Source organism: Cucurbita maxima, unplaced genomic scaffold (genome assembly GCF_002738345.1).
Source record: "Cucurbita maxima cultivar Rimu unplaced genomic scaffold, Cmax_1.0 Cma_Scf00020, whole genome shotgun sequence".
Taxonomy (NCBI): domain Eukaryota; kingdom Viridiplantae; phylum Streptophyta; class Magnoliopsida; order Cucurbitales; family Cucurbitaceae; genus Cucurbita; species Cucurbita maxima.
Window position 1 is genome coordinate 1,255,061 of NW_019272036.1, and position 16,559 is coordinate 1,271,619.

The 16,559-nt window shown below is 38.4% G+C and overlaps 6 protein-coding genes across 12 annotated transcripts; 3 read left to right on the plus strand and 3 right to left on the minus strand.

The window, feature by feature from the left end:
* The first annotated feature begins 127 nt into the window (after window positions 1-127).
* Window positions 128-2,525, plus strand: LOC111494739 (protein NRT1/ PTR FAMILY 5.2-like). Its single transcript, XM_023144713.1, has 5 exons — window positions 128-252; window positions 489-706; window positions 857-1,422; window positions 1,613-2,159; window positions 2,229-2,525. Exons 1-5 carry the CDS (start codon window positions 135-137, stop codon window positions 2,523-2,525), a joined length of 1,746 nt encoding a protein of 581 aa, XP_023000481.1. The 5' UTR covers window positions 128-134.
* An 898-nt stretch (window positions 2,526-3,423) lies between these two features.
* Window positions 3,424-6,704, minus strand: LOC111494753 (heterogeneous nuclear ribonucleoprotein 1-like). 4 transcript variants are annotated; one of them, XR_002720227.1, is made up of 4 exons: window positions 6,287-6,704; window positions 4,322-5,629; window positions 3,691-3,858; window positions 3,424-3,603 (listed from the first exon to the last, which is right to left on the minus strand). XR_002720227.1 is itself a non-coding variant. In XM_023144735.1 (2 exons), exons 1-2 carry the CDS (start codon window positions 6,506-6,508, stop codon window positions 4,469-4,471), a joined length of 1,383 nt encoding a protein of 460 aa, XP_023000503.1. In that variant the 5' UTR covers window positions 6,509-6,704; the 3' UTR covers window positions 4,088-4,468. The 4 variants fall into 4 exon arrangements, 1 of the variants encoding a protein (XP_023000503.1); XR_002720226.1 differs by having other exon boundaries at window positions 3,686-3,858; XR_002720225.1 differs by having other exon boundaries at window positions 3,424-3,858.
* A 900-nt stretch (window positions 6,705-7,604) lies between these two features.
* On the plus strand, window positions 7,605-10,158 carry LOC111494774. 2 transcript variants are annotated; one of them, XM_023144765.1, is made up of 4 exons: window positions 7,605-7,925; window positions 8,022-8,110; window positions 8,247-8,841; window positions 9,983-10,158. In XM_023144765.1, the coding sequence occupies exons 1-4, from the start codon at window positions 7,839-7,841 to the stop codon at window positions 10,055-10,057; spliced, it is 846 nt and encodes a 281-aa protein (XP_023000533.1). In that variant the 5' UTR covers window positions 7,605-7,838; the 3' UTR covers window positions 10,058-10,158. The 2 variants fall into 2 exon arrangements, with proteins under 2 accessions (XP_023000533.1, XP_023000534.1); XM_023144766.1 differs by lacking the exon at window positions 9,983-10,158 and adding an exon at window positions 8,939-9,091 and having other exon boundaries at window positions 7,612-7,925; window positions 8,241-8,872.
* Window positions 10,159-10,295: 137 nt separating this feature from the next.
* Window positions 10,296-11,596, minus strand: LOC111494784. 3 transcript variants are annotated; one of them, XM_023144777.1, is made up of 3 exons: window positions 10,735-11,596; window positions 10,543-10,634; window positions 10,296-10,398 (listed from the first exon to the last, which is right to left on the minus strand). In XM_023144777.1, the coding sequence occupies exons 1-2, from the start codon at window positions 11,405-11,407 to the stop codon at window positions 10,579-10,581; spliced, it is 729 nt and encodes a 242-aa protein (XP_023000545.1). In that variant the 5' UTR covers window positions 11,408-11,596; the 3' UTR covers window positions 10,296-10,398; window positions 10,543-10,578. The 3 variants fall into 3 exon arrangements, with proteins under 3 accessions (XP_023000545.1, XP_023000544.1, XP_023000543.1); XM_023144776.1 differs by lacking the exon at window positions 10,296-10,398 and having other exon boundaries at window positions 10,426-10,634; XM_023144775.1 differs by lacking the exon at window positions 10,296-10,398 and having other exon boundaries at window positions 10,426-10,649.
* Window positions 11,597-12,602: 1,006 nt separating this feature from the next.
* LOC111494806 (protein PROTON GRADIENT REGULATION 5, chloroplastic-like) lies at window positions 12,603-13,599 on the plus strand. Its single transcript, XM_023144796.1, has 2 exons — window positions 12,603-13,094; window positions 13,305-13,599. The coding sequence occupies exons 1-2, from the start codon at window positions 12,813-12,815 to the stop codon at window positions 13,407-13,409; spliced, it is 387 nt and encodes a 128-aa protein (XP_023000564.1). The 5' UTR covers window positions 12,603-12,812; the 3' UTR covers window positions 13,410-13,599.
* A 25-nt stretch (window positions 13,600-13,624) lies between these two features.
* Window positions 13,625-15,924, minus strand: LOC111494789 (eukaryotic translation initiation factor-like). Its single transcript, XM_023144781.1, has 5 exons — window positions 15,664-15,924; window positions 15,204-15,372; window positions 14,962-15,087; window positions 13,993-14,058; window positions 13,625-13,907 (listed from the first exon to the last, which is right to left on the minus strand). Exons 1-5 carry the CDS (start codon window positions 15,852-15,854, stop codon window positions 13,860-13,862), a joined length of 600 nt encoding a protein of 199 aa, XP_023000549.1. The 5' UTR covers window positions 15,855-15,924; the 3' UTR covers window positions 13,625-13,859.
* Between the last annotated feature and the right edge of the window lie 635 nt (window positions 15,925-16,559).

Genomic DNA, 16,559 nt, shown 5'->3' on the forward strand with positions numbered 1-16,559 from the left:
ATTTATAGGACGTGGATAGGTGGGGGTGAATTTATGGGGAAGGGTCAAAATGTAATTTTTTGTTTTTTTTTTTAATTTTATTTCTATAAATGAAAATTTGGGGTATGAACTGTTGTGCTGCAAGACAGACAACCATGGCTGTCGAAGAAGGCGTTGCTGATGATTACACACAGGATGGGACTGTGGATCTCAAGGGCAACCCTGTTCGTCGCTCCAAGAGGGGTGGCTGGAAAGCTTGCTCCTTTATTATTGGTATTTCTCTAATTTCTCTCGTTAGATCTCGAAATGCTTCTCTTAATCCTCAGTTTCGTGTTATAGTTCATGTGGGTGTATAGAAATGTACTTAATAAATTATGAGAAATGACGTTACTGATTATGTTTTAGCTTGATCATATCGATAAACTTAGATTAGTGTGACAGTCATATAATGTGAATTTGATTTGTAAGATAGTGTTCGTTAAAAAAAGAAATATGGGTGTTGTGAATAGTGTATGAAGTGCTCGAAAGGATGACATTTTGTGGGATATCTTCGACCTTAGTGATATATTTGACGACTAGACTACACCAAAACATTGTAAATGCATCCAACCATGTCACAAACTGGGTTGGGGTTGTCTGGATGACCCCGGTTTTGGGTGCTTATGTTGCTGATGCTTATCTTGGTCGCTTTTGGACCTTTCTCATCACCTCTGTTGTCTACTTATTGGTACGTACTCTCTCTCTCATTTTTTTTTTTTATTAACTCTTAAAATATCCATAAAATTTTAAAAATAGCAGGTTTATAAGAATTTCTCCAAACCAGCATGTATTCCTATTCCAACATGTTCCAATGCTAACATGGTTAACACAAACACAGGGCATGTCGCTTCTAACAATGGCTGTCTCACTCCCGATGCAAAAGCCGCCATTGTTTGCCCAACCAACCGCCGGCCACTGTGACAAGCCCTCCACGCTGCATCTTGCCCTCTACTTCGGTGCACTCTACATCGTCGCGATCGGCATAGGCGGAACCAAGCCAAACATCTCGACGATCGGGGCCGACCAGTTCGATGACTTCCATCCGAAGGAGAAGAATCAAAAAATATCATTTTTCAACTGGTGGATGTTCGGCATTTTCTTTGGCGCCTTTTTTGCCAACATAATTCTTGTTTACATTCAAGACAACATTGGGTGGACCCTTGGTTACGGCCTTCCAACTGCTGGCCTTGCCATTGCTACTGCCATTTTTGTAGCCGGAATTCCCTTCTACCGCCACAAGGTTCCCGCCGGAAGTCCCTTTACTCGGATGGCTAAGGTTATTGTCGCCGCCATCAACAACCGGAAACTGCCGCTGCCGAGGGAGGCTAAGGAGCTGTATGAGTGGGACTTGGAACAGTACACGAAAAAGAAGAAGTTTAGGATGGAGCCCACTCCCACTTTGAGGTATGTTCAGAAATTACATTCAATTATGACACGAAAATATGATATTATCTATTTTGAGCATAAGTTCATATGGTTTTATTTTTTCATCTTCCTCAGCTTCTTCAACAAACGAGATGTATTTTCTTATTTATAAATCCAGATCATTCATAACAAATTTTCATTAAGATTTCTTTTTTTTCTTCTCCCTCAGCTTCCTCAACAAAGCTTCAATCCGAACTGGTTCGACCCATCCATGGCGGCTCTCCACGGTAACTGAAGTGGAAGAAACAAAGCAAATGATCCGAATGATACCAATTCTCATCGCGACCTTTGTCCCAAGCATCACGTTGGCTCAAGTCAATACTTTGTTCATAAAACAGGGCACCACTCTGGATCGAAAAGTTGGCAACTTTAGCATCCCACCGGCGAGCTTGATCGCCTTTGTCAACATTTCGCTACTCGTCAGCGTCATACTTTACGACCGAATCTTTGTCAAGATAATGAGAAAATTCACCAAGAATCCAAGAGGGATCACTTTACTACAGCGGATGGGAACTGGGATCGTCATCCATGCTTTGATCATGTTTGTTAGCTGTCTAGTTGAGCGGCGGCGGCTGGCGGCAGCGATAGAGCATGGTGTTGTAGAGAGTGGCGACCAAGTTCCGTTGAGTATCTTCATCTTGTTGCCGCAGTTTATTCTCATGGGGATTGCCAATGTCTTCATGGAGGTCTCAAAGGTTGAGTTCTTCTACAATCAGGTACGTCTCCTTTTATAACGGTTTTGTTTGTATTTCTTGATAGTCGAGATTTATTCATGTTCTTAACAGGCCCCTGAGAGTATGAAGAGTCTTGGGACATCCTACTCATCGACATCAATCGGTGTCGGAAATTTCCTCAGTAGCGTACTTCTCAAATCGGTTTCCGACATCAGCAGCCGCCATGGAGGGAAAGGGTGGATCATCAACAACTTGAACACATCCCATCTCGACTACTACTACGCTTTCTTCGCTATTCTCAGCTGCTTAAATTTTATCTTCTTCATCGTCGTTTCGAAGTATTATGTATACAAAGCTGAACTTTCAAACTCCATAGAATTGCTCACCGAATCAAACAACCCATATTAAGTTTCAAACTCCATAGAGATCTTTGATTTATTGTGTTTCTCTCATGATCAAAATGGAAAATATCATATCATTATGGAGGCTCGTGATTCCTAACATGGTATTAAAGTCGTACCTTTAACTTAGTCGTGTGAATAGAATCCTCAAGTGTCGAAAAAGAAATTGTGAGTTTTAAAGGTATAGTTAAAAATGACTCAAGTGTCGAAAAAATGTGTATTTTGTTCAAGGGCTCCAGAGAAAGAGTCGAGTCTCGATTAAAGAGAGAGCATTCGAGGATTTCATAAGCCTCATGGGAGGCTAACTAATGGGATGATCATTAGTTTATAAGTAATGAATACCATCTGCAGGAGTAATTATCCATGAATTTTTTTATTCCAAGAGGTGGAATAGAATAATCCCGTGGAAGCATAATGATCATACGTTTGTAATGTGTTGTATGTCCCATAATAGGTCTCATTATTCTACTCTTTCTCGGGAGTCCATAACTATTGACTTGTCATTTTTCAATTACTCAACGATTTTATATAAGTCGTTAGGTTGATTTCATTTAGAATTAAACAATACTAAAGGTTAATCGAAGGAATATAGAGAAAATTTGTGTTTAATATTCTTCTCCAACTTTTCAACGGTTGAAGAAGCCTCTTGATGCCAGACACCTAAAGGGTGGATTGGCCGCATGGTTAGAGAAGAGAACGAAACATTTTGTGAGTAAAACAATAATGCAAAGATAAAAGTGGACAATAAAGCATAATTTTAAAATAATAGAAAAAGGTTAATAAGGAATTTTAAAATTAATTACATTGACCAGTTCAGGTAACTAAACATTAATGCAATTATTACCACAAAAAGAAATCAAGTTCAAAGACAAAAGAAAAACGGAATCTCCAAGGAAAAAGCTGTCTAAGTTGAAAATATGCAAACTTTTCATTCAATCTTCACCCAAACTGAACACCAAAAGGAATACCATTTTCACCTAAAAAGATGTTCTAAAGCCGAGTTCTTTACGACATTCGGTCGACCTCGAAGCAGCAAAACAGAAAACGAGAGAGAGCTACGACGTTTTCACTTTATGTTTCGGATTCTGCTTCAACAAAGAACGAACCTCAAGTCATTACCTACTCATTCTTGAAGGCATGGATTTAACTATAAAACTCATGACTTACAATACCAGAGACTTGGGAGTACGAGTCGACAAGGCCTCACAGAAGAACATATTCTTTCTCGGGGTAAAAGTCCATAAATGCTGAACACACGCATCATCCCCGACTCGGTCCTTCACTACGAAGCCTGTGTTCAGCCATGACGGACTCCACTTTTACAACTCCGAGCATCCCTCCTGTAACACAAGGGCAAATAGAGGGGGAAAATGGTTATGCCATTGTTAAACAGCCAACTACGACTACGATTAGGCTAACCATATGAAGTGATCGACCCAGTACCGAGGGCTCCAACACTATCATCTATCGTCTAAATCTTTGTATTCCTACATGAAATGTAAAGCACAGAACGAAACATTTATCGTCTAAATCCTTCATGTCGTATACACCTGATGATCTTAGAGAACAAGGGGAAACAAAACATCTGCATATAAGTATTACACAGCTCAAACAATGTGAAAATATGAGAATTGATAGCAGACAGACAGCTAAATAGACATATCCATAAAAGAGATCAAATGTAAGACTACGTTCAGCAACAAAATACTAAATAACTGAAGCATCAAGTAAACTTCTAAAACAGCTACTTATTTAGACTAGAAAAATTAATACTGCAAGCTACTTGGATTCAAGCAACCCCACCAGGCTCATCGTGTTCCGAATCGGGCCACCGCTTCAGTCAGGAACAAGAAGAAAAATTTTATAACAAGCAACTGGAAAACATCGATCTCGTAAAACAAACAGGGAGATACACACAACATGCTAACATCCAGTTTCCTTTTGATCAAATTACTGTTGTTGAGATTGTCGAGCTTGTCCACCACCATAACCACCGGTATAACCTACTTGTCCGCCATCGGATCTCCAACCAGCATTTCCATAACCAGTGTTTCCATTAGCATCGCCATAGCCACTATTCATGTAACCACCACTGTTCCCTTGTAATTCTCCCCCACTTGGACCACCCCCGACATTGCTATTTGAGGCACTACCAGAACGTCCTCCACCTGTACCGTAACCAGATTGACTCCCATACGAGCCATCACCTCCACCATAACCATAACCTTGATTCCCAAACCCACCATATCCATAACCCTGATTGCCATACCCAGCAGCTCCACCAGGAGAATGACCTGTGGGTGCAGATCCAGGCCCACCACTGCCAGCTCCAGCATTGCCCCCAGGGGCACCTCCCCACGGGGCTGCATTCCCATAGCCCATGGCTCCATATCCAGAGGGAGCTTGAGCGGACCACGAACTTCTAGGTCCACCTTGAGGACCGCTTGCATAACCAGCATTGGCGACATTTGGGTTACCATAAGCAACAGCAGAAGGGGCACCATACCCAGTATTTGAACCACTATAGTTTCCATAACCACCGTATCCCATACCATTGTTCGATGAACCATAACCATACCCGGGATTGTTATATCCAGAGGAACCATAAGGTGGGAAACCTCCACTAGAGCCCTGAGATTGCATGTACCTATTCGAATCCATACGACTATCATATGAATTTGAATTGACACCACCAGATGACCCATAAGTTTGATAACCACCACTGCTTGCACTGCCACCCATCGAGCGGCCACCTGCACCTGGATTGGCATCTTTGGGAAGGGCACGCTTAACTTCTACTTGTTTACCATTCAAATCATGAAATGTCTTGTGCAAAACTCTGTCAACAGCTTCTTCAGTATCAAAAGATATAAATCCAAATCCCCGTGGACGCCTAGTATTTTGATCGTACATGACTACTACATCAGTTACATCGCCATAAGTCTCAAAATACTCCTTAAACCCCTCTTCAGTCAATGTTGGAGGCAATCCCCCAACAAAAATTTTTTTGGTTCTCATATTTCCACCACCAGAATTTCTAGTAGCGTTCAAATTGCCCGCTCTCGCAGGGGTCTGCTGTTCCTCTCGTGATAAGGCCCTCTTAGCCTCAACCTAGAAAAGAATATAAATTACAAATGCTAAAAAGTTCTTCAAAAAAACGACACGATAGGAAGGTAAGATATTTCCAGAAGATAAGATACCAAATGAGAGAAAGTTATAGCAACAGTTTACATACTAGCCCCAAAACCGAAACAGATCTACCGACAGGTAACGGTTTAGGTTTCACTAATGTTACCAAAAGAAAACTCGTGACAACACTTCACAGTTGAAGTCAACAGATTCCTACCAAGAACTAACTATCAAGAGAATATACACAATCATATGAAATACGAATTTCTCCAGTAAATCATAGTGAAAACATAAGCTAGGATGAAACGAAAATGCAGAATACAACCGACCCTTTTGTCAATACCTCTCCTCGTAAAAAAGCAATGCACCAAACCAACAAATTACACCAAAAACAACCCTAAAAAGCTCAGTAACGAGAGGTGCAAATGCATCAATATGAGCAACCCTAAAAAGCCAGTAACATCAGATATGTGATACCCAAAAGGAAAGTATTTAATATCATTATGGAATCAAAAACCCCTAGAACTCAAATGAGGTATCCAGGCCAAATCAAAGGAACACAAATGCTATTATCACGAACCAAAAAGACCAAAAATCTCGACATCGAATAAAGAAAACAAAAAAAAGATTCCGACGCACCGTTTTACCATCTATAGTGTGCTTATCCTGGAGAACTCGATCAAGAACAGAGGGATCTGCAAAGACAACGAATCCAAACCCTCTAGGTTTGCTAGTGATCTTATCCCTCATAACAACGGTATGCATCACTTCACCATAGCTGTTGAAGTGGTCCTTTAACTTATCCTCAGAGGTCTCCCATGAAATCCCACCAATAAAAAGCTTCCCCTGATCCGAATCCATTGCCCCTTTTTCTCTCTGTTTCTCAAAAACCCCAAATGGAAAAATCGATTCACGGCTCTGTTCTTCCTGCAAAAATTGAATTTGGTTTATGGGTTACGGATTTCAGAATAGGGTTTGCAGCCGACTGGGGCTTGAAAAGAGAAAGAGAAAAAGAGAGAGAAGAAAAGGGGAAGAGAGAACTCTGGTGGATCTGAGGTAATAAAAAAGAGTGCTCTTCGAAGTGTAGTAGGGTTTGAGTATGAACGGTCAGGATTGGGTTGATTGTGGAATGTTAGATTGGTTTCACGGTCTGTATTTTTTGAGCAATCAATCCTTACTCACGTGATTGTCACGAGATAGAAGCCTAAGAATGGAATTTATGGAGGCCAATTATTGATGGATTCTCATAATTAATAAATAATTTAAAAATATAATGGGTTTATTTTGGTTATATTATGATGAGCTACATAAATTTGAGCTAGATATTAACGATAAAGATTTAGGTTCTACACGTTACATTCAAATGGACGGAAGCGAGGAGCAGCAACGAAAGCCCAAACCCAGAAATGGCGATCTCCAATAAAGATTAACTCATCCACACCCGAACAATTCCAACTCAAAATCATTATTACAAATTTGGAAATGCTTGTATTCCGTTCTCAAATCATTATCTAGAATTACTGCCCCAGACCTGAATCGCCTAAAATCGCCTAAAATAGGTAGACCTGTAGTCACCAAGTATTGTAATGCTTAATTTCTATTAGGTGGACCAATAGTCGACCAAGTATTATAATGCTTAATTTCTATTGGTAGAATTGACCACAGAGTTTAACATTGGCAATAGTTGCAACAAATCTACTCGAAAAATGATAAAATGACTTTTTTTTTTTTTTTCTTTTCAACCAAATATTAATTAATAAACATTATACTTTTTATTTAATAAATTATAACATTCTATATCAATATTATAAATTATTCATTTAAAATTAAAAAAAAGGAATAATGAAACTAAGTATTAATATTTAAGTTAATTATTTTAAATTTTACACGATCAATAATTTTAAAATTGATTTTATATAAATATTTGAAAATACAAAGACGAAAATGAAGCGGGTTTTAAATGTTAGATGACATAGGTGAAAATTGGAAAAAAATAAATGAGAGTGTGTAGGCCCCAGCTTGCATTCATTACAACATTTCCCCTTCCCTCTTTCTTCTTACTTTTCAAACCACTCTGGAGCCAAATGCATTTTTTCAAACTTCCAACATTTCCCCTTTCCCTTTCTTGCCTGCCTCTGTAAATGGAACAACCAAATCTAACACAGCTTTCTTGAGCTTCTGCAGGTTCTCGATGGGGTGTTTTCTAGCTTGTTTCAGGTTTCATAAGCGTCGGAAGAAACGCCGATCACCGGTAGATGGACTCACAGTTAGCAACCAAGTAATAGATTCAATCCCTGCTTTTATCCTTCATTTGTATCTAAATTATGTTCTCGTTGGATGGTTCGTTATAGAATTGTGTGTAAATCTTCCACAGATACATCTAAGCTACGAGCCTTTAGATTCCTCTCAGATAACAGCTTGTGATGTTACGGACAAGCTCGAGATTCAGAATTCTAAACCGAGGTGGGTGATGAGTGTTTGTCGACTTTCTTTGTTTTGTTTGTTCAATAGAATGTAGGGTGAGATTCAAATCTTTAACCTTTTGGGGGAAGGTAATGATAGCTACTCTTTAAATTGTTATGATCGTTGTCAAGGATAGATCTAAGGAGCAGGCTTGGGTCAAAATCAGGAAGAAAGTTAGCTTTAATCTAAACGTCCAGACCTACGAACCTGTTCCAGATGATCAATATTTCCTGGAGAGTGATGAAGAGGTAAAAACCAAAGAACATAGCCAAGAAGCAACCGCTAGAACGGATTCTACTTCACTCACAGACAAGGAGTTTACGACCTCGAATTCGGGAAATTACCCTCAAAACCACAGATACCAGAATTGTGCGGATAGTTGTGACGACGAAGAAGATGATTTTGGATATGGTGAAAGTGATTTGGAAGACAGTGAAATTGATGAAGAACATGATGAGTTTGAAACTAATAGTGTAGACAGGAGCCAACAAGTTCATTCTGTTCTAAAACCAATAGAAAATCTTACTCAATGGAGAACAGCTAAAGCAAAAGCAGGGACAATCAGTAAGCAGCAGATGAACAACAAGGTTAAGACATCAGAGCAGCCACAATCTCCAGCATTTTTCAGTTTAAATGAATCGACATTGAATTCGAGACTAAGTTCGAGCTTACCTGATACTCAAAAGCAAGAAAAGCCGGTGCATTCGAGCCTCTCGGATTGGTTGTCTGAACTGCATAAAGGATAACCAGTCATTAGATTCAAGTGGAATGATATAAACTTCATGAAAACAATAAAGGTTGCATGGATTCATCAAACTCCCTTGTTTTTGTGTAGAAGATTGTTTGTATTTTTCTTTTTTTGAATGATTTATTATGATTTGTTTGGTAAGTTTGTTGATGCCTGAAGATGTAAGATTTGCTTTCTGTTGTTAGACAAAATTGTTTGATCAAATAACATGTTCAAGAGTTGTCTTACTGATCTAAATCTCGGTCATCCATGTATATTGAGCATATAACTAACGGGATGTGATTCTAAAGGAGTTAATCAAGCTCACTGTTAGCAAATATTGTCTGCTTTGACCCATTACGTATTGTCATTAGCCTCACGATTTTCAAAACGCATCTACTCAGGAGAGGTTTCCACACCCTTATAAGGAATGCTTCGTTCCCCTCTCCAACCAAATGTAGGATTTCACAATCCACCCCCCTTTAGGGGCTAGCGTCCTCGCTAGCCCGGTGTCTGGCTCTAATACCATTTCTAACAACCTAAGCCCACCGCTAGCAAATTTTGTCCGCTTTGGCCCTTTACGTATCGTCATCAGTCTCATGGTTTTTAAAACGCGTCTACTAGGGAGAGGTTTCCACACCCTCATAAGGAATGCTTCGTTCCCCTCTCCAACCGATGTGGGATCTCACAATCCACTCCCTTTGGGACCCAGTGTCTTTGCTAGCACACTACTCAGTGTCTAGCTCTGATACCATTTGTAACAAACCAAGCCCACCGCTAGCAGATATTGTCCGCTTTGGCTTGTTACGTATCGTTGTCAAGCTCACGATTTTTAAAATGCGTCTACTAAGGAGAGGTTTTCACACCCTTATAAGAAATGTTTCGTTCCCCTCTCCAACCGTGGTGGGACCTCACACAATCTTTTCAATAAGATAATTCCTACAAAAGAACCCGTTAAGTATCAATACAACAAGATGCTTTGGCCTTTTCTCAAAACTTCATCCAGACCATCTATCCATACACTTTAGGCACCCTAATCCCTTTACATTTGAAATCCTAAAGAACGTAACCAAAAGTCTGCCCAACCAATCATTCAATTATGAAAATCTCTCACAATCCACAAAAAAAAATTGCAATTTCCTCAACTGAAACATAGAGTTACCTCACGTAGCCGGAACCGTGGAGATTCTGAGATTTTGTTTGTCATTGAGACTCTTTGAAGTTGCTGCAGTTGGAGTGAAGATGAGCGGACTCGAACACTTATCACTACTTCTCAGTCTCGATAGAAAAGGTGGGGTCACTTCAATTTTCCAAGACTCGAAATGGAGATTGGAACAGAGGATACAAAAAAAGTAATAAGAGAGGGATTATATTCTTCACCGAGGATTCGTGCTTTCAGAGAGCACTTTTTTTTTCAAAAGGCTTAGATTCTACGCTACTGAAAGCCTTTTGTCAAATACGAAAGTACCCGCTCGGTAGGCCTACACGTTTTAAACTAAAGTGTCTTTGATGAAGACTTTCTTCACACTAAACAGCAGGCAAACTAATCTACTTCATTTCTCTAATGATCAAAACATCAAAAAGAAGATATAAGAACAAGAACTTATGAACATTTACTATACGCCAAAGCCACAATATGAAAGAACAAATCCATTTTTTCTCCACTATAATGTGTAAAGATACAGTAATGAATGAGAAGCCACACAATTTCACTCCATCTCAATCTCAGGAGACGATGAACTCAACATGGTTTCTTGTCCAAACTCAGCCAACAAAGGGCCGCTCCCCTCGCGGCACCTAAAAATCTTGTTGCTAGACAACAAACCAAACAAGCCTAAACCCAAGATCAAAACCAAAAAAGCATGGCCAATGAATATCAAGTTCATCAAAGCAATGCCCCTCATCTGATCCTCCTCAAGATCACATTGAACAAAAGCATCTTCGGTAGCAGGCAATATTGCACGACAACCCTTCAAAGCAAACGCATCGGTATACAAAGACATCCCAATTTGGAACATCCATGTACCCTTAAACGTTAAGCCAGAAGAAAGTAGAAATTCAGCGAAAAATGAAGCGGGTTTCATAGACAAATACATGCAACAACAAGCACAAAGAAGGGCTAATCCGCTAGATAAGTTATAAAAAGCGCCACCAAGACCAGTAATACCATTGCCAATCACTGAATACTCAATGAGAAAAGCGATTCCAGCGAAAACGAAGATGAAACTCTCACTTACAAGAAGAGGGTCGAAATTTTCCCGCAAAATAATGAGAATCGTGAGTGCCCAGAAGAAGAAAATGGCCATTGATTGGTGGGAAAATGCAAATTTGTAAGTGGGGTTCCCGGAAAATGCAAGGAAAAGGAAGATTTCAGAGAAGGCGGCAATGGGGAGGAGGAGGACCAGAGAATATAAATCGAAATTTTTCCATTTGGGTTCGGATAAGTACCATGTTCTTGATCGGTAAAGCGATGGGTTGTCGATGTAAACAGAGGAAGAACAGAGTAGCCGACGAACGCCTATGGGAACGAGGAAGAGGGCGGCGGAGAGATGCGCTGCTAATGACGCCATTGAAAGGGCTATTGATTTTGTTGAAGAATTCGATTCATTTTGTTGATGGGTTCATCGTTTGCTCTCGAATTCTTCCCTTGGGAAGACCGAGCTGGCCGATCGTTGACCCTGAAGCTTCAATCCGCTCAACAAAAACAAGCTTGATGAATGAAATGCTTAGAAGAACGATTCAATTTCATAGATGAAGTGATTTTTTTTTAAATTATTTTGTTTTTTTTTTAATTATTGGATTTTTTTTAAGCTCCATTCCTTATAATTTAAGCATAATTTGTGAGGTAAAGGAACTTAGAAGCTACAAAAACATAATTATGGAAATGAATGTAAAGCCTAAAATAAGTTGTCTATTTTTTTCTTTTCAATATTATAATAATAATAATAATAATAATAATTTGTTTGGATATTAAATAATGCTAAGACAATGCATTAATACAACCTCAATTATAAATTTAAGTAAAAATGGACTCTAAAATTCTAAAAGTAAATCCTTAAATTTTTTTTATGCAATGAATTATAAAATATGCATACAATATAAAATTTATAGAATTTTAGAAAAAAAAATAATAGTGAGTTTTTTAAAAAAAAATTATGAATTTTGATAAAGTTATTTAATAGTTAGTTTATACTTGTCAAACTTATTTTTGCGAAAAAAAAATTGTTAAAATTATTAAGCAAATTAGCAAAATTTAGTAAAAATTAGACTATAATATCGAAACTAATTATCATTTTAATATTGATAAATCATTTTTAAAGTCTATTCAAACCAGCTCATTAAAAAAAGGTGTACATTAGTATTTTAAAGCTCTTAAAAAGTTTAAAAACGTGTAAAATTATATATATTTAAATAATAATAAATAAATAAATAAATAACATTTAAGCTCAAGAAAATATTATAGCAACCGCCATGAGCGAAATAAGGAGAAAAATGATTTATTTATTAATAAAAAAAATGGAATTGAAAATGGAACTAAATTTAATTCTAAGGTAAAATAGGTGTTTTCTTTCTTTTTAAATCTAAGATTAATAATAATAATAATAATAATAATAATGAGAGGAAGAGATTGTGAAATAGGGGTGGCTTCGTCTTCTTCGCGGCGGATATGGAGCCACGCTGATAAAGATTAGCAGCAGACAGGGCCCCGTTGCCGAAGCAAACACACCAATACAGTTCAACCACCTCATAATTCTTCCCAAATTATGGACCATTGAAGCAATCGCATGAACAATTCACATTCACATCTCTGCTTTTCAAACTAAACGCCAAAACCCTAACGCGGTGTGTGGCTCACAATCCCCCTCTCACTCGCCAATTTCCTCACCCACATTTTACATCCAACCATCAAACGGAGAAGCAGAGGGGCAAGGAGTTGGAATTGTACCAGAGAAAGAAGAGGAAGAAGCTGTTTCCATGGCGTCCACTTCCATTTCTGCAACTGGATTGTCCTGTTCTTCTTCTTTTCCTGGAGGATGGGGTTTTTCCGTGGCCGGAGAGGACTACGCGCTGCTGCTGGCGGTGAAGCCGGCTGCAGTGCAAGTGAGCATGGGGAAGGCGGTGAGGTTCCGGCCGATGATGAAGAACGTCAATGAGGGTAAAGGGGTTTTTGCGCCATTGGTTGTAGTTACTCGGAATCTCATCGGCAAGAAGCGCTTCAATCAGCTTAGAGGCAAAGCAATTGCCTTGCATTCTCAGGTAATGCATCTTTTTCCCCCTTAATCTCTCACTTAGATCATTTCAAACTTTATATCAAGAAGAAACAAAGGTCCAAAATTTTCAATAACCAAGAACCAAATAATCATCAGATTCGACACATCTAGGTTTTCAAACCGTCCTACTTCGATAGTAATGTAACCAAATAATCATCAAACACATCTAGTTTTCCTGAATTCTGTTGTTTCTCAGGTAATCACAGAGTTTTGCAAGTCAATTGGAGCAGATGGAAAGCAAAGACAAGGATTAATCAGGCTAGCAAAGAAGAATGGAGAAAGACTTGGATTCCTTGCCTGAGAGATATCATCTCTGCTCTTCTCCTTCTTCTTCTTCTTCTTCTTCTTCGTATGCTCTCCTGCTTTCCATTTGCTTCAGTTCATCAGCTGTAATGTTACTTTCTTAAAACTCACTCTTTAGACACAGGCAGTGCTTCATTCTTCTGTAATTCTGGCAAAGCAGTAAAAAGAACAAATCAAAATATTCAACCTAATGAGACAGCCCTCCTCCCCATAAATCATACAATACAATAATTTCAGTATATTGCTTCACTTCTAGATGGGTATGTTCCAACAAATAAATTGAAGTAAAATTCTGGCATTCAAAGCATGGAAGATCTGAATCGATTGTCTTGGATCCGAAAACAAAGCCAACAAAAGAAGGAAATATAACAACAATGACAAGTATGTCGAAATAACAATTTTAGTATTTTCCTCAAAATTTAGCACGGCAACATGATCTAGTTGATGATCAGACACTGTATCGAGATTTAGCCGACTTTTCCCTCCTCAAGTCCTCCTACAGCCAACCAAAACAGAGAGATTTAATAGACAAAATGAGGGGAACGGGAGAAAATGTTGATGACCACAAAACTGATGCTTACATGAAAGCTGAAGGATATCTTGTCGGTGACGTCGATGATCTCCTTCCATTTCCTACCAAGGCTCATCTGCACCAAATGATGAAAAGCAACAGAGTAAGCCATAGTCTTTAGAACTTTGCTTAGAAGCTTTAAGGGGCGGTATGTCAGGGGACTGAATTCACCATGTCAAAAGTAATAATGATACAAAATATATTTTCGACATCTACTATACTCTCAATATTTGCAAACTGTCTAACCAGAGATCTTGAAACAAGTTACAACTTGAAACATACTGAAGAAAAAGTGCAAAGCTAGTTGGCTCGTATTCACTAAAGGCATCTTTGCTTAACAATTCAACTTGCATAATAACAAAGAGAAGGAATGCAGCAGGTAAGATTCTTTGATACATCCAAAATCAATTGAGTAAGTCAAAGCCGAATTGCCCTAGGCCCTCCCTAGTCCCTTGCTTATTGAGGTTAAACTTGGGTTCTAAACGTCACCTAATAAATTGCATTTGATTTAAGATAAAGGTAATATGTTATAAATGCAATGGCAAGCAATCTAATGAATAGACAAATTCTAAGAACAAATGTAAAACGATGCAGTAACATTTTGTACTGGAATACTTAGCATGAGTGCATGAATGAAATAGAGAAAGACATGATTCATAGAGCAAACAAAGGAAAGCACTGCAAGAAAGATCAGCCCAAAAGAGGCCAAAATAAAGCAAACAAGAGGAGCTACACATTTAGTAATCCGCACATTCACAACAACAACTAAACGTTTACGGAATAAGCGAAGATAATTTTCCTATAAGCAGAAAACATGATCTCTCTCAAAAACTTCAAGAACGTCGAATAAGATCTCAAAAAGGATCATAAACAGCAGAAAGAACCAAACCAAAACCTCAGAGAAGACAGGTTTGTTCCCAATAATCTCATAGAAGACAGGTTTCACTATTATATAAAAAATCAATAAAAGGAGGCAAACCTGAGCAGCCTCATTTGTTGCATTCTTTGTCCATAATGCAAGTTTGTCCTGCCTCTGGCGCACACTGGCAACGACGCCACAAATCTCATCAGACTCCTCGAATTGTTCCCCAATTAAAGCCATCAACTAGCAATGGAAGAAAACAAGGCAGATTTCGATCATATTAAAGCAAGCAATTACCACAAACTCATGAGGCATACAATAAACAACTTCAGCATAAAATTATTCGACGATTTCTATACCGTTTCCAGCCACATGCTATCAAGGTTAGCCTTTCTACTGCTCGTGACAGTCCATTTTCCTCCATTAGCGCACTCAGGATCTTCCCATTTCGGCTCAACTCCAGATTTGAACAAGTGAAAATCTGCATTCGCCGGCAACTTGCTCGGCTTGGGTATCTGATCGTACAAACTGCAGAATAGTCGAAATCATAAATCGTAAAAATAACAAATCTGGTCTATTGCTCTTGTCCAATCACCTCGTCCAAAACCGTGGTTCGACTTCAAAGAAAAATGAAACGCAACCCCCACACCGTAGAGAATCAAATCAAATACGCATACATGACAAATAATTCTCTTCAATACACGACTCGTTAGTTAAAATCCAAAAGAGCTATGCCCTAATCTAGCAAAAGAGAATATCTACAGAAGGGGAAAAAGGCCAAATCTAAACATCAACACAGAGAAGGATCCAAGAACGTACCACCAAAATTCCTCGACGGTGTCGAAGGTATAGACCTTGCGCAGAGAGGAGCCCCAAGCGGCGCCTTGCTTCGGCCGCGACTGATTATCAAACCAAAAGGTCCATTTTCTCTCTAATTTGTGGGACTGCTGATTGGAATCGGGTACTTCAGTCGCCGCCGCAGCACCCTCTACCGCTACCTCACCGGCCATATCTTGTGTTGAAAAATACCTCTTTTTTCTCGGAGGAACTAGGGGGCAGGAAAATCACTGACGAAGCTTTAGGCTTTAAGCTTGATCGATTGGGTTTTGCTGTAGAACAACTCACCTTCTCGAATTCGATGGGCGGATACTGAATCCAGCTTTTGACTAAAGCCCTAGGCCCAAAACTCTTCTAAACCCCGACCCGAGGCCCGTAAAATTATTGGAAAATAAAAAAAAAATAACAAAAAAACAGAAAAAGGCTACCATTAATTAGAAAATATGAAAAATTAGAGTTTTTTTTCTCTCTAAATAAGGAAAATAACAATTTAACTTACTAATTTTTTCTCTAAATAAGGAAAATAACAATTTAACTTACTAATTTCTAAATTTACTGCCTTCTAATATAAATTTAAAGATTTTTATACTAACAGTAATATTTTTACGGTTTGGTTTCGGCTACGTTTATTGAATAAGACACTAATTATTATTTTAAAAGTTAGATAATTCAATCTTATTAAACTATTTTTTAAATTTTGAGAGTTTACATTGGATATTTTAAGTTTGAATTTTTTTTTAAAAAAAACCTATTTAAAGAATTTTATTCATAATTCACAAGTAATAAAAGCTTATTTAAGGGATAGAGTACTATATTTCGTCGCTATAAATTTTGTAAAATTACAAACAGAATTCTGTTTAATTTTAGAATTTTTTTAC